This window comes from Nothobranchius furzeri, chromosome 15, assembly GCF_043380555.1.
Source record: "Nothobranchius furzeri strain GRZ-AD chromosome 15, NfurGRZ-RIMD1, whole genome shotgun sequence".
Taxonomy (NCBI): domain Eukaryota; kingdom Metazoa; phylum Chordata; class Actinopteri; order Cyprinodontiformes; family Nothobranchiidae; genus Nothobranchius; species Nothobranchius furzeri.
In genome coordinates this window covers 59,457,350-59,474,113 of record NC_091755.1, presented here as the reverse complement: position 1 = coordinate 59,474,113, position 16,764 = coordinate 59,457,350, and the positions used below count along the sequence as shown (strand labels likewise).

The following is a 16,764-nucleotide window of genomic DNA, read 5'->3' as shown; positions in this document are numbered from 1 at the left end:
TTAATTTGATTCATGCATCATGGGCATTGTTAAGCCCCTCTGCAACCTCACAGGCCTTACTGGAGTAGTGCAAAAGTCTACGTCCACCTAATTGTGTTAACTGGCTGACGATTGTTATGTTTTAATGGTATAACCTGGATGTAGTTGAGTGTTCTAACATGGCAAAACCCCTAAAACACAACAGAACTGGTTTCTTATTGGACAAAGCAGGCTTTAACCTTCCTGAAGCACCACCCTCATCTATACTGAAATCTGAGGATGTAGTTGAAAACCTGACTTTGTGCCAAGCAACCAACTCTTCTTCCAAAATAAGCTGTCAAATAACAGCCAGAACTATTTCAGAGGCATGTTGATGGCTACATGCATGGTACAGTGTGGAAAGGGCCTTAAACCAAATATTAGTGGAGATGTATTTTTATGTTTCAGCCCACATGTATAATTTTGACTCTGTGAAGGACAGAAAATTCACTTCAAATTCAAACTTCTGTTTCATGATCAAAAGAGTATAATATAAAAGACTTCACTAATGCTCTGAAGTTGTATGCTGAATAATCTTTCCACCCGGGCAACAAAACTGTTCAATCCACCCTTACTTTGGTCTCATTTGCCCGTGTTGAGTGCATGCACACTTCTGCCCAAATCTGTGATTCACACCTCGCTTAGAAGTCACCCTGATAACTTTTTGTTGCTTTTTTCTTCCAGCTGTTGGCTTTGGAGCGGCAAGTGTTTGACTTCCTTGGTTACCAGTGGGCCCCCATACTCGCTAACTTTTTCCATATCATTATTGTAATCTTGGGCCTCTTTGGAACCATCCAGTACCGGCCACGCTACATCATAGTGGTGAGTATGCCAAACTCACATGACTTCACTTCTTTCCCAGTTTCAATCTGCTTTTGCCTTTCCTCATCAACTCTGAACTGGTAAAGTCTTTTGTGCATTGTGCAACACCCTTAAATCACTCTAATCTCTTGGTAATTAGAGCTAATTAAAGGGAGTGAGATCTTGAATGGGGGGGGCTAAGGAGCTAATCTGATTTAAACTTGGCTTCAAGTGTCTGGACAGAGAAGGTCATTCTTTAGAGCAGAAAGCAAATCATGTGCTGCCTGCTGTTCACTGCACACTGCCAATATGAATGATTAGAAATAAGCTTTAACACCCTTCAGTTTGTATCTGACTCTGTAAAATTCATTTGATTCATTATAAACTGTGTTTTTGAGCAGCATTAGTAGAATAGACAGATGGTGGTGCTAATGACAGGAAAGGATTGCGGGAGTAAATATTAGACAGGAGAGAGAGAAAAGAGTTAACAAAGAGAGACAAGGGAGATAAAAGGGAACTGCAGCGGATATGAAGAAGAAACGGAGGAAGGTGGGAAAGTTGAAGCTATTGTCTCATGTCAAGTGGGAGGGCGCTGGCTAAAGGGAATCATGATTCAACACGTATGTTTTTACAAAGCTGCTGCTTTGCCCCTTTGCTCTTCCTCTGACCTTTTAAACACAAGATTTCTCTGTGATTCAGAGGATTTCACAACCTTCAGCCTGATGAGTCTGTCAGTGAATACCACCCAGAGCCGCTCTGTGTCTGTCAGCAGTTGGCCGTCTGACTGTAGAATTTCTTTAATGGTTGAGTCGTGAACTTCACTCAACCTCAGCAGTTTGAAAACCCACAACTCCCACAGGGTTCGAATAGGCTTACTCAACTTACTGGCATCTGAAGAAAAGTGAAGTGTTGTGTGCATATTTATATATGTTGCTTTTCGCAGCATGAGCCTGACAGATACCGGCTTGTTGTTTTATGTTGCTGAATAACTTATACTACTTATGAAGTCCTTCACATCTTTGGGTTAAATGATGTGTTGTGTGTTTGCTCTGCAGTACACAGTATGGGCCGCACTCTGGGTAGCCTGGAACGTCTTCATCATCTGTTTCTATCTGGATGTAGGAGGCCTGTCAAAGGTGAGACATTGAAAGTTCTTGCATGCTGTTATCTGGATCTTACATCCTGCACAAGTTAGCTTGGTTATGGCGGTTGGTTTGCACTGTGATGAATGCATTTTTTCCTTTTAGAGTCGGTGGGGGTTGAAGCCTGATTTATATTACTGTGTCCAGGCTCAGCTGCGCCGCAGGTGTCGTTAGGTGCATCAAGAATTCTGGGATTAAAGGTTCCAGCCTGAGTCCTGACCAGTGCACACATATAATCGGGTCTTATTTCTCAGAGAGGGGTTGGCTGTTATTAGTTTTATGTTGAATGGGAATGTTAGCCATTTAAAAAACTGTCAGTAAAACAAGCATAGTTTTTTCACATGGAGCCTCCACATCAGTCCATAAAGTTCTGCTCTTACACATTCAAACCATATTTTTTTTATTCAGAAAGTTTTTCTGTGTAATTTTAACTTGATGCTCGCATTAATCATTAGTGAAGGAAGAGGAAAAGAAACAGACAAGGCCTGCATGGAGCTTGTCTATCTTACTTGTCTGACACTCTAACATCTGTACGTTCTTTCACGGCCCTTTGTTCAGCTGGACAGCTGCAGCTGGAAGTGCCCACTGCACATCTGACACTGAGGGATCACGCTTTTTCCATCTTGGGACCTAAATTATGGAATTCCCCTCTGATGGAATTTAGGCAGGCTCTGTCTTTCATGCTTTTTAAGAAGAGATTGGAGAAACGTTTTTATTTAATAGCTGTTTAGTGAAACAGAGTAATTGGCAGGTGTTTTATTGTGCTTTATCGTTTGGTTGTTTTTACAGTTTTAATATTTTATTGCATATATATATATATATATATATATATATATATATATATATATATATATATATATATGTATTTGTACTGTTTTGTACGATGTTGTGTAGCACTTTGGGCTATCCAGGTTGTTAATTAAAAGTGTTAAATAAATAAATTAATGATGATGATGATAATGATGATGATGATGATCTCCTGCTGTTCTTGAGTGAAAATCAGATTTGTATACATTCAAATGAAAGCCCATTCTTTATTTAAACATCTCAATCCCCCCAGATGTCTCCTTTCTTCTTTTCCTGTCTGAAGCCCCCCCGTTCTCTAATCCTACCTCTTCCTCTCCTCCTGCATTGAGGAGGGTCCTACCCAACAACCTGCTGACCACTGAGACTAATGAATTCATGTTGGCACCATTCATCTGACACCTGCTCAAGCTGACAAAATGAGTTTTAGAAACACCTTCTGTGGCTACGGATACTTTGTCATTGTCTGATGATCCTTGGCTCCATCGAGTGTGTCCGTCTTTCACGGCATATATCAGTGTGCCTCCTTTATGTGAGTGTGTATGCGTGTGTGTTCCTGCGTTGCTCCTACTAGAATAATGATGCTTGTTGGGGCCAGCTGCTCGGGGCTGAGGTTGGGCATTAACCTGACAGATGGAGCCAGCTTGGGCTCAGAACTCTGCATATGGTGGCCAGGAGGAAAGCTGGCTAATGGAGTGCACAAACATGCACACACACACACACACACACACACACACACACACACACACACACACACACACACAGAGACACACAACCCACTCTCCAAATTCAACATATAGTCTTAGTGAGTTATTCTTCCTCAGTCATTTTGGGAAATGTTGACAAGAAGAAGGAAGTGTGTGTGTGTGTGTGTGCGTGCGTGCGTGCGTGCGTGTGTGTGTGTGTGTGTGTGTGTGTGTGTGTGTGTGTGTGGGTGGGTGGGTGGCTTAGCCAGGCCTTCAGAGTGAGGGGACAGGTTGTCACAGTCATGGAACATGCTCCGTCACCTCCTATTGATCCCATATCCCCTCCCCCCACCGTGCGTGACAGGAAGACCGCTGCTATTCCGCGCACACCTCAAGTTAACCAATACGGCTTCATTCATCTTTATTCATTCTCTGTTACTCCTCAAGCACACAATTTTAAACACATGTCTTTGCATGTTTGAGTGTCTGACTTGCAATCAAGATCTGATGAAAATACTGCAGATATACTTTCATATTTTCAGCTAATTATTTATTTAGCAAAAGAAAATGCAATGTAAATGCTTACATTTAAGCTAGCAATATCCATGCAATGCTGCAGATTGTCATCTTATCTTACTTCTATTTACGACAATCAGTAGCTGATCATCTGATTAATGTAGGTCATTGCGTTTAGGTATACCGGTATGTGTTTCTGATGGTCCAACAGCATTGATTTTCTGTGCATAGTGTGCAGATTTACGCTCTTATTTATTTAAATAATTACAGCAGATCACTTTGAGCAGTGCTTCCAACCTCTGAATAAACACACAACCAGCATGTGTGCACTTCTTTATGAAATTTAATTTGACATTAGGCTGCCAGCAGATTCAGGAGAGACCATAACACCCAGTTAGGTACTTAGGTGATTTCCCTGCTGTGATCAAACGTGATGTATCAGCTCTGGATTTCAAAAGTTGTTGCTAATAACAAATCAAGTAAAGTCGTGTTTTGCTCTCTTAATAATAAAATAACGATTTATTAATAAATTCAGCTGTGCCTCAGACTGGCCTAAAGAAACACATTTGTCTGCTATCAGCAGATTTTCTTTGATATGGAAAAATAGATTTGTCCTTTTTAATGCAAGAGAGCATAATATAGCCCCTCCTGACGGTAAGTTACCCCTCTTCAGTGTTGACTGCAGTCATGAGTGAGGCTGCAACTTAAACAGAAATGGTTTCCCCCAGCTGTAGCGTCAATCAATGATATCCGTCAAGTCATTAGTCCTTCCAGTCCCACTTTGACCCTCAGTCGTCCTTGTTTTTGTTACTCCATGTGTGACAAATGATCAAATGGCAGAGATTGATGATGAGTATAAGAAGAACGAAGGATAATCATTATTTGATATTCACCGAGACTCCTCTTAGATACTTTTCCTCTGATAAGAGTGGTATTGAAAGCTGTTGCAACCTTTAGTCATTATGTTTATGCTGTTGATGTGTTTTGTGAGTGGGGGCTGATTGGAATCAGAGATGTTTCCTGACAGCACTTGGTTCTGTTAATAATGCATGTCTTGTCACTGAGGAGCAGATGTGGGGTAAGATTGCTGTGTTGGGGTATTGATTAGTGTCAGTGTTGACCGCCTGTACATGTGGGCTTATGTGGTTGTGTGTTTAGAAATCATCAGCATGAGTTTAAATGCTGGTTCCAAAATAATAAAACTCCTCTTTAGACATTGTGCAGAAGGTATTCTGTTGGATGTTCTTCAACACCGATCAATTTTATTCCCTTGCTCTTAATACCCTGTTACTGACATTGCAGCATGTTCAGCTTAATTAGATTTCTCCTGCCTGTGGATCATAGAAATAAACAAAACCCTCAAAACACAAAATATATGAAATACTGGAAACCATTCTAAATACGGTAGCAATAAACTGGAGGTGGTTACAAAAATACTGAACAAAGAGTGTTTTACACAACAAGAGACATGCAAACAAAGATTTTAACAAAAAAAAAAGTTCATCAAGTTTACTTAATTAAAGCTGTTGTATCTTCCCTGAGACGCTTCTGCCGGAACCGAAAACTTGCGATGACAAACGTACCAATTCTGTGTGTTCATATTTTATAGCAATTCTCTGTTTTCAGCAACCATTACGTATATGTGAAGTACCTTTCCAGACATAAAACGCTTTTCACAGGGCGGCAGATTGAAAACAATGTGACCATGGTGTGACGAGACTTTGATGATGTTTGTTGCATGGAGAACACATCATGTTCTGTAAATACGCTGCTGTGTTTGTGGCTGCATCCCTATAATTTTCTGCATTGCCGCCAACATACCAGACAAGCATGCTTTGAGTCTGCATACTTTCAGTAAAACTGTGGTAGAAATACGGAAACAGTTGGTGTGTTAAATCACGTTTTTTCAGTGTTTGAGGAAAATTCGGTCACAGCCGTGCTTTCTTCATCAGGGCCGTGAGGTTTGTGGTCCATGTGAGAATCATTTGTGATATAAACACCATGGAGTTTACAAGAGAGACCTTCTGCACCGCTTCACTGTTGATCTCTTTGTTTTCAGACATCAAAGATCACCTTTGTTTAGGAGATGTTTCAGTTATGTGTTGGACACATATCGGTTTTTCTGCAGTTCTCAGCCTTATATACTAACTCATTGATGTTGTGTCTCAGAGCAACAACAGTAGTGTAGTCCTCACACTTACTGACTGCATTAATGCAGTGGGTTGATATGCAGTCACATGTATAAAGGAAAAAAATCAGAGGGATTCAGCACACACCCTTGTGGAACCCCAGTGTTATTTGTCAAGGGGAATGGATGGTTTATTTCCACCCTAACAATGTGTAAATTAGTACATTAATCTTAATGTGTTAAGGTTAAGCTGTTTTTTATGAAAAAGTTTGTCATTCATTTAAAAAATGTACACATTTTAATTTCTGCAAGCTTCAGATAAAAATTACTTCAGTTCCCAGAAATGACCAATTATTTAAAATTCACTTACAAATATCTGAGTATGCATTTATACAAGATACATTTTTTTGTAAACAACTTTAAAAAACTAATATTTAAGTGCCTTCTGTCAGTGCACCCTGATTGATTCTGCAAGTATTTAAACCTAAATGTTAAAACTAGTAGATCCTATAGATCAAAGGTAAAAAAAACAAACAAAAAAAAACTGAATGAACCAGACGTAACGAGGCACAACCATAAAACATTAAAACCTTTCAAGTTTCCAGAATAAACGTCTGTAACAACTTAAACAATTACTTTATTTATAACGAAAATATACATGTGCCTCATAAATTATGAAAAAGGACCACACAACGACGTTAATGTCTTCTTTTTTCTTTCTTCCAGGAGAGTGATCTGCTGACATTTAACATTTCTGCTCATCACTCCTGGTGGAGGGAACACGGTCCCGGCTGCGTGAGGCGAGAGATGCCTCAGAGCCCCGGAGTCCGCACCACGGAGAGCCACTCCTACATCACTGTCATGGGCTGCTTCATGGAGTACCAGTACATTGAGGTCATGCATAGCAGCATGCAGATTCTTGTTGCTGTGAGTATGCCAACAAGTCTTCTCCGGTATTTTGTTTATACCGTCACTCCTTCCTCTGCTCTGGTCCAAAAATGAAAATATGAACAGTTGTTTTGTCTAGCCCGCCCCCTCGACCTGCTGGACACAAACAGGTTTGTCAAATACTGGAAGGACCTCCATACAGCTTATAATCAATGTAAAAAAATAACTAGCATCCTGCCAAAGTCCTTGTTTTCACACATTCTTATTATGACCGTTGAGCCAGAACAGCTGTGTTTGGGTTTAGAAACGACACAAATTCATCGTTAGAAAAATTCCACGTTCACGCCTGTTTTTTCAGCGTATCTGTCTCATCAAGGCATCTGGTGCTAGGAAAAACCAAGTTGACTTTCATTCTCACCATCATGGAATAATTTAAACCCGGGTAAGCACCGTGACCACCTGCTTGCAGAGGAATGAAATAATCAGAATCACTGGATTGTATCGTTATGGAGAAAGGTATAAAATGACTCAACCCACTTTGCAGCCAAAACAATTCCACTGAACCTCATTAGCCTCCTGCTCTTCTGGCTTTGAATTAGTTGATGCTACACTTAGACCTCCACTCTTCCGTATAAGGACGTGACATTTTTCATGTCATTGTTTAACCGAGCAACCTGCTATGACTACATGGGTGCAGCTCCCTGGGGAAAGAGGGAAGCTGGTTCTGCAATCCCAGAATCAGCAATGGCAGACTGTGTCTCTCAATATAAATGTTTTAGGTGACAACTGGTTGTGTGACAACTGATTGAAAGAAATCAGCTTTTTATGTAATAAATTGTCTTAATTCAGCAGGATTATTGTGTGTAACGAATGCATGGGTAAAAATGTTGGAGCTGCCCACAGTAGGAATGCGGAGTCAGCGTATTGTTCTCAGTTTTATAATTTTCTCATGCATGTTTTAGTATATATATATATATATATATATATATATATATATATATATATATATATATATATATATATATATATATATAGAGAGAGAGAGAGAGAGAGAGAGAGAGAGAGAGAGAGAGAGATACTCCTGTGCAATTTGTCTTGTTTTAACCATTCAAATACCAGAACATTCAGTTTTGTGATGGGAGCTACGGCTTTTATTATAGTAACTTTAAAAAATGTGGCTCACTCGTTTAACCAATACATTTTCAATGGTCTCTAGTAGGAATGAATGCTTGTAAGTTTTACTCTGGGGGGAAAATATACCGGTGCACCGCTTCCAGGAACTAGCAGTGAGCCACATCACAGCTGAACTTCAAACGGCAGGTTTTGGAGTCTTTTTTCCAGATATTTGGACATCTAGCCCTAGATTGGATAACAGCAACGTGACTCTACCACTGACTTGTAACATGGATGTTTGATCTCCACAAATAACACAAGCCTGGAGGAGCTTCTGCTGTGTGGTCATGTTGCTAATGCTAATGGTTAGCTTCTACTAGATGTCCTCTACTGATTCCCTGACGTTAAAACAACAACAACCTTCCCTGTTGTGAGTTAAGACCGGTGGGTTGCCGTAGATCTGTCAGGATTTTCAAATCCTAGTATTTCATCGTCTATTTACTCCCAAAAGCTAATGCAGGAGATATTTTCATGTTCGACCTGCATGAAAAATTCAGAGTGACTGATTATAATCAGAAATAATAGTTAAAAATTAGTTTACAGTGAACCGTACCTTTTAACTTTTTAAAATTTGTAACTTTTTTCAGTTTGTTTCGGTCTTCAAATATTGTATAAAGGTCTATTAATGTTGAATCCTTCAACATACTTCCATCTTTAAACTTAGTTCAAACTGTAAAGGGATCAGAAGACATTGCGTTACCGCCGGTTGACTCATTATGTTGTTATTGTGATTCAGAACTCAACATCCACATCATGTTTGCACCAAATCATTGTAGATTGTTTTAAATGTATTAATTCAAACCAGCATAAAATCAAGTTGATCATGTTCACAGCTAAAATGAATGAAAAGCATTTGGTTTCAGTTTGAATAAAACAATGCATAATTTATTAAAGTCATATTTAAAATGTACACGCTGAAATGTGTGGAAGACGGTGGCCAGCAGACAGGTGAAGGTGCAACACTGAATAATTGGAGGTGTACCTTTGTAATTTTAGACAGGCTTCAAGGTCACAGAAAGAGGCCATTAAATATTGAGTTTGTGCTCCAAGAAGCTTGTTTCATTAAGATGAAAAATGGGAATTTCTTGGCGAGTAATGGCGGTATTTGTGACATTCATCAGCTCAGATTTATTATGAGCTGTGAGAAAGATTTGGATAAAAGCGTCTGCTAAGTGAATAAACATAATGTGAATAAGATATTCACAAGCACCAACTGGGCTGATTCTGGACTCTTTTGTTGCTTTTTCCTGCTTTTGGCTAAATTCAGGTAAAAAACAAGTTTCTCCACATTGAAAAGATGAGCTAGAAGTGGAAGCATCATTTTCAAACTGGGGTAGTGAATTATTCATCACTAAGGAGAATATTTTTCTCCATCTCTGCCTCCATTCTTTTACTGAATCCATACATAGTTTAAAAGTTTAGTGTTTTTTTATTTTTTATTTATTTACTGCTGTCATGATAATAGCTTATCAGCGCAGTAAGCAGAAAATCTGCTCTTGTTTATTCCTTCAGTTTAGTGTTTACTGCTAAATAAAATATGTGGGACTGAATGAACATCTCCAGTGAGATGGAGAGAGGAACAGAAAGACGTGATCTTCAGTCTACATCTGTAGACATGACTCCAACACATTAATGGGAGCAGTGAAACGTTGTCAGCAGCAGCAGAGCTACCAAAAGCCAGAGGAGCAGCTATCTCATATGTAGATATTGTATCATCCAAGGATGTGGCTTTCTACCGATGCAGTTCTGTTCCCTGAAAATGTGTTGGCTGCAAGCTGATAGCAAGAGGAATTGTCGTCTGCATCACTCTCTTGTTCCATTACTCGTTTCCTGTCTTGTTTTTCCTCATCACAATCTCTCATCTCAGTCTGTCTTCCGGTCTCCCTTTTCCTGCTCTCCCCTTCTGACCCTCATCTCTGACAATGCATTTTTCCCATCTCTCATCTTTTCCTCAGTCCTGATGGCTTTGTCGTGTTTGTCTTCTGTCTGTGAAAGCGCAGCTTTGTTTAGCACCAGTGACCAGAGGCATGGTGGATGGGTGGGGTGACGTATCGCCCCCTGGATAATTACAGTGGCTAAAGGGTCAGTGTGCGTTAAGTGAACGCATGAACACGCCACCATCACCCCACCCTTTAAGGGGCAGGGTCCTCCCTTTGATGAGTCCATTAGTCCGTGTTTTGTTTTCAACCCTTCATGCTGAGAAACATCACTGGAGCTTGACATGTTTTCCTTTCTTTTTTGTTCCTGCATCATAGTAAGCCTTTTATTAGAGACCTTTGATGTTTGTTTTCTTAAGTAAAGAGAAATCTGCCCACAAATGTCATTTTCTTTCCACATACATGCACTGCCTTGTGTTATTAGAACTATGTGTCATTTGTCAGCACTGCTTTAGTTGAATGTTTTGATATTTGCAGCATCAAAGGATTTTAAGATCCTGGGATTAAGAAACATTGATTGCATTATGAAGGTATTTTGGGATGCTACCAGAAAATAAAAGAAAAACACAAAAATTGAGAAAAATCTGACCCCTACTTCACACTGTAAGCATCGGTGGAACGGTTTGCTCACGAGATCACAAAATCCCTCAAGACTTTATGCCATCTGCCATTAACCCCCCCCCCCCCCCCCCCCCCCCCCCCCAAAAAAAAGGAAATCACATTTCATATTGCTGTTTGATGTCATGTATGATGCTGTTTCTCTCCAGATTAAAGCCATGAAAACCACACCGCTGCACTTCTGGAATGATGCTGGGAGTAAATAAGACATTAGGTCACACGCATTGATGTAATACATAGATATTAAATCACATTGCTGCAAAAGTCTTTTATTTTGAAAATGACTGTGGATTTTTAACTGAACCCGTGTGTGATTTCCTGTCTAGCCCTAGGTTAACTGAGGAAATTGTCATGTCCCAGAACCGCCTCACGGCAAAAATAGAACCCGATCCTATCTTTAGCAGTGTGGTGAGCTGTTTCGGGGGCGCGCCTGAAAATTTCTGTGTCGCAGCTGGTTTGAATCACCCTCATAGTCTATAATGGGTTCAATTTGAAGCTGCTGCCACTCCGCGCCGCTGATGCTCCCAGTGTGAAGTAGGGGTAAGACTGTTTGCAAGGGTATTAAAAAAAACGGTTCTTTTGCCTTAAAATACAATGTAAATCACAACAAAAAATAGCTGAATCTGGAAATTAAAAGCAAAAAATACTTTTAAGAAAAAAATACACCAATATTTTTTGTAGGACGGTGTTCTGACGGACGTCTGTATGCATTTGCTTGAGCGTCTGCTTGCATTTGGACCATTTGGGAAGGGGGATGGTAGAGCAGAACAGGTGTATGTGGTTTCTGCAGTCCCCATCTCATCAAGGTTTGTCATTAAACACACAGCTGCCCACACACAAGCACACAAACATCACATTTTCTGCAGAGACGTGTGCTGCCTCATTGCCAGGGGGAAGTCCTGTGCAATTAACCTGTGAGACATCTGCACCACCCCTCTCTATAAAAACCCTCCCTCCTCTCTCCCATCTGATACATTTCCCCTACAAATTATCCTCATTATATTGCTTTCGGTGAGTTCACATCTGATACTGAGCTACAGTCAATGTGTGTTCCAATTAAGTCATAGATTTTTGTCACTGTGCATTAAAAAAGAGGCTGTTGACCCGTAATCCGAACAGTGAAAACATAGACTTAATCATGAAACTGTTACCTAAAGAAGAAATGAAGTGATGGTGCCATTATCAATTATAGCTCACTGCAAAAAAAGCGAAACACTCAGATTAAAGCAACTCAGATCTACATCACATCAAAAATTAGCATATATGGACTCACTCATCTTGGCTTGTAACAAGCAGTGGCGGTTTTGCATTAGGCATAAGTCGGCGGCTGCCTGGGGGCCCCCTAGCCCTGACCGCCGGCACCCTTCTGTCAATGCCACAATGGACTGACTTGGTGTTGGTGGCGGTAATGCACCAAATTGTTGTTTGCCAAGTGCCATAAGACCACAAATAATAATAAGAAGAAAACAGAAGACTAAGAAGAGAGGCGGGAGCATTCGTAACAAACTCGAAGCGGTAGTCAAAACATTAAGCATGAAATGGAGTTATCCTCGTGGCTCCAATAAGAGAAAGAAGCAGCTTTCTTTAAAAAAGCTTTTATCTTCACTTCCAAACGTGACGTATTTTTCTTTGTAAACATCAAAAGGAAGCAGAAAAGGAAAAACAATGGAAAATGTTTAAAGGGAGGAAAACATAGACCAAAATGGCCAATCAAATCAAATCAAAGGCAAAAGCACAGGAGCACTGGCAGGAAGAAGAAAGCAGAGCAAATATTGAAAGCACTCAAAGGGAGGCAAAGACAGGAAAAAAGAGGAGGACTAATAAAAAGGGAAAATATCTCATGTCAGAAGAGGGGAGAGTTTCGTAAATCCAGTTAAAAGTTTGATTGTTGAAGATTTTGTGTAAGGGGGACCCATGTCAGTGTTCACCTTGGGCCCCCAAATTGCTAAATCTGCCACTAGTAACAAGGAGCACATCTTGGCAAGTAGACGCTGACCTTAACCCCTTCTTTCCACCGGAGCCGTCAGCAGCACGTCTTGCTCGCGTAAACTGCTGCTTGGCCCTTCCCACGAGACGCGAAACAGCAGGGGAGCAGCTGTCACCGACCGAACACGAAGTCACACGAGTGACTTCATCACTAAACACAACAACAAGCAGGAGAAAACTACAACATGGCTCCAAAGGTTTGTGTTTTATGTTCTGTCCATTTTATAATCGCCAATATGGACCTGAAAAACAAAGGAGACCGTTAGCTAGGTGATAACTTCTCACGGGGCCGCACAGTTAGTACCTTTTTTTAAAAGTAAAGCAACCGGAAGGCAGTACGTTTCTTTATTCTGAAAATCTCAGGAGCTTCTCTCCATTTCCGCGTCTGATTTCCTGTCTTTCCTTCCCCAAAAATGTCGAACTTGCCCCGTTTCAGAGGCGCCGCGCGCAGAAAATAGAACCGGCGCGTAAAGGCCGCGACATGCTGCTCCTGAGAGGCGGCCGACTAGCACTGCTGACGGCTACGGTGGAAAAGGTTCTGTTTACCACAGCGGTTCCTATCAGCAGCTATGATGTGCTGCTGCAGTAACGTGCTGCTGACGACTCCTGTGGAAAGCCGGGGTTAGCATGGGCTCACTTTTAGTACCTGAAACAGGAGCGCCAGAGCTTGTTTCCAACTGAAATTGACTCATAAGGCATTCATTTATACTAAAAACCACTGCTAATGTGTAGAAAAAACAAGTGAACTTAATTTTTAATAAAACTTTCAGAAAATACTCAATGGATGTTGTATTTCAATGACCGATTACCTTTTGGAGTCTCAATCAAGATGGCAACCACAGCTAATAAACATTTGAAAACAAAGATGATGCAAAGATGGTGGTGCCTGAGTCAGTTTTATAGATATTAAGGTAGAATTTGATGCAGCAGCTGAGAATCATTCAATTCTTCTAGAATAAAAGAAAAAATATGAATTAAATCTGGAAATGAAAGTTAAAATTCTGCAGAAAGTAAAAGCTGTTTGGTAACAAACCAAATATTAGTATTAAGACATGTCTGGGTCTCTGCATGTCAATAGGTGAAGTAAAGCTGATTAAGGATCTAAAAACCCAATCACAAGGAAGTCACATGTCCAAATGACAAAGTCCTATTAGTGAAAATGTTTTGTTAAATTTGGTTCTGACTCTTTTTAACTGCAAATAAACGTTTTCTAGCTTGACAATTTGACTCATTTGTTACTCAATTAAACGAGCGAGATATGATATAAATGGAACTACAAATACCCACCGCTTCTTCTTGTTGTGATTTCCACATATTGCTGTTCACTGTCACCAACACAGGAGGCAGAAACTAAAAGTGGAGAAAGTTAGTAAAAGTATGAGTTCAGAGGCTAGCAGACATCTGTGTTTATGAACTGATGGAGCATCAGTGCAATTGGAAAAGTCAAGTGATTGGCCTCCAAGTGACTTGTCCCCATAGACACCCTGAGATCAGAGTGCAGCACACCAGCTTCACATTCATGAGCTTAACTAATTTGACATTCATTTTCTTAAAATCTCTGAAGTTCCACAATGAAAGTTGCTGATTGAAACGTTAATGCATGAAAAAGAATAAGTTTATTATCATTTCAGGAAAACTGCTAATTACACCTTAATTGTCACTTGTTATTAAGCACAGTGACCTATATTAGCTGCTCCCTCCAGCAAAATGCCACCAAGTGCACTCGTCTCAGATCTTATTAACTCTGTAACTTTTCAGCTGTCAGCAGTTTAAACAGACAAATAAAAGATGGCCTTAATTTGTAACCTAGCAAGTCATCCTAAAGTATATGTTAATATAAAGTCTGGCCACGACCCACAGCCAGAGCTTGCTCATGAGGCAGATTGCGGTTGTTTTAACCTGTCTCCGCACAGTTGTTGAAGAAGAACATCATCTTTCAAAAGATATGACTTGGTACATCTGTCTGCTCATGTCTCAAAAAATAAAAAATAAAAACAAGTTTAAATCGTCCAAAGTTGATGCTGAAGCCGTTTCAAACGAGCGCCGTTCCTGAGCAAATGCCAGCTTTGTAGTTTTTCTCCATTGCAGCTCTGGAGCTCATCCTACTCAACTCTCTACAAACATCATCGCCCAACATGTTTCTAATGTCGGAACTTGAGGGTGAACTCTGGGAGGGGAAATTGAGCGGAAAATATGATGTCCCGGTCCTCCCAGCTGATGTTTCTCCATAAAAATTGAGCCCTTTCAGGACTTTGCAAAGACGTCACCACATCACGACTTTTTTGGCAGTGAGTGATGTCACTGTTGAAAGCATCCACAGTCACACTAATAGCATTGAAAGTTTAATTCTGTTGAAGTACATAACTGAATCCATTCGGAGCACAAGAGCAGCTGTGTGATGTACAATATGGCATTCAATGACCAGAAGAAGCTCAGTTTGTACGGCACTCAGTGAGACAACAAAGCCTCATGATTTATTTGGTTGTGGGGAATTCCGCCATGTTTTCTGATGTCTGGAGTTTACCAACGGCAATTTATTTTGCTTCCATTCTGCTTCACAAGCAACACTTCTAATTTTACTACTGCCATAGGCGTCATTTTAACCGGGGACGCCGGGGACATGTCCCCGGCAAAATTTGTGATTGGCAGCTGTGTCCCCCCCACTTTCAAAAAAGCCTGCTGATGAGGATTTTTGTTTTACCAGCTCAGATCTTATACCAGGGGTCGGCAACCTGTTCCCATCAAAGAGCCATTATTACCCATTTCCCACAGTAAAGAAAACACCGCAGTAGCCGCAGCGTTGTGGGCGGGGCCTACCCTCAGACAGCAGAGAGCTGCTCACAACAGGTGACAGCAGCCGGTACCGGTCGCTCGCATGGGCATCGCACCCGTGGGGGATTCAACACCCACACTTTTCCTTCTGTTTTGCTCACCTCCACACCAGTCTGGTTTCTTTATGTCGCACTCTCACTCTGTTTGCCTCATCTCCTTCTTCACCTCCCACTTCTGACAGCCAATGTCGGGTTCAAGGAGAGCAGGAGAGGGAGGGACGGAAGAGCTCGACTGAATTCATAATTTTACATCTTGACATTAGCTGTACAAAGTCTGAGTTTGATAAAGTGAAGAACAACAATTTGCAGAGGTTTATAACAGGCGCAGCGCCAGGTTTTCATTTTTGGGTGGGCCACGGTAATTCTGGACAGACCTTAATAAGCAGTGACTTAAGTGAAGCAGGCAGGTCGCGCTAGAAAATTTTGTTTAAAAAAACGTCATAAATGTTTTACCCCGTCATTTTTATTTCTAAAATATGAAGTAAAAACTCACAATTTAATTTTCATTCATTTGTCATTAATATGTAGTCTACACCCGTGCGTTAAGTGGACCATCTTCCAGTAAACGCAGAGCATCCAGCCCACCTCTCCAAATGCGTAAAATGTGCACCACAGCCGTTAGGCGCGCCGCGCGCACCGTCAGCTACGTCAGCCCAGACAAGAGCAGAGCAAACAGAGAAAGAATAGAGGATAATTGTGTCTGGATGTGGATGGAGATTACATTTTACAGCAGCCTGATCATCATTTAAATACGTAAACCATCACCTGTCTTCTAGTCCATGCTATCAGCATTATTTTAATTGGTGTGTGTGTGTGTGTGTGTGTGTGTGTGTGTGTGTGTGCTTTCCACTTCCAACACTGGTCTAATCAACCAGACCAGCGTGTCCAGTAACATATTAATGTTGCACTTCATGTAGGCTAGGAACGTTTCACCTGCCGTGGCCCGACCGCTTCTGCTCCACATAAACTTTGTGCGTGATCAAATGTCTCTACAGGTGCTTTCTGAGCTGCTATTCTGCCTCAGACTGGATGCGTCATGCGTGTCCATATTAGAGACGGGAAAAAGCGCTGTTCAGCCAAAGTTTAATAATTTCATAAAAAGAACATTTTTCCAAGTGACACATCCCTCAGAGAGACCGTGTTTCCAGACCGCTTCAGTGGGAGGAAATCTTACCGCATGCACCGTGGTTCTGCGCTGCGCTGAGAACCCCTCTACAGACCTTCAGCTCACTGTCC

At 41.0% G+C, this 16,764-nt stretch overlaps 1 protein-coding gene across 2 annotated transcripts in view; it reads left to right on the top strand.

Moving 5' to 3' along the window:
* nkain4 (sodium/potassium transporting ATPase interacting 4) overlaps positions 1-16,764 on the top strand; it is a 53,369-nt gene that overhangs the window by 17,353 nt on the left and 19,252 nt on the right. For both annotated transcript variants that reach the window (XM_015968094.3, XM_015968095.3), the window contains exons 2-4: positions 703-840; positions 1,875-1,955; positions 6,822-7,022. In XM_015968094.3, coding sequence (XP_015823580.1) covers positions 703-840; positions 1,875-1,955; positions 6,822-7,022 — 420 coding nt within the window. The remainder of the gene's footprint in view (positions 1-702; positions 841-1,874; positions 1,956-6,821; positions 7,023-16,764) is intronic.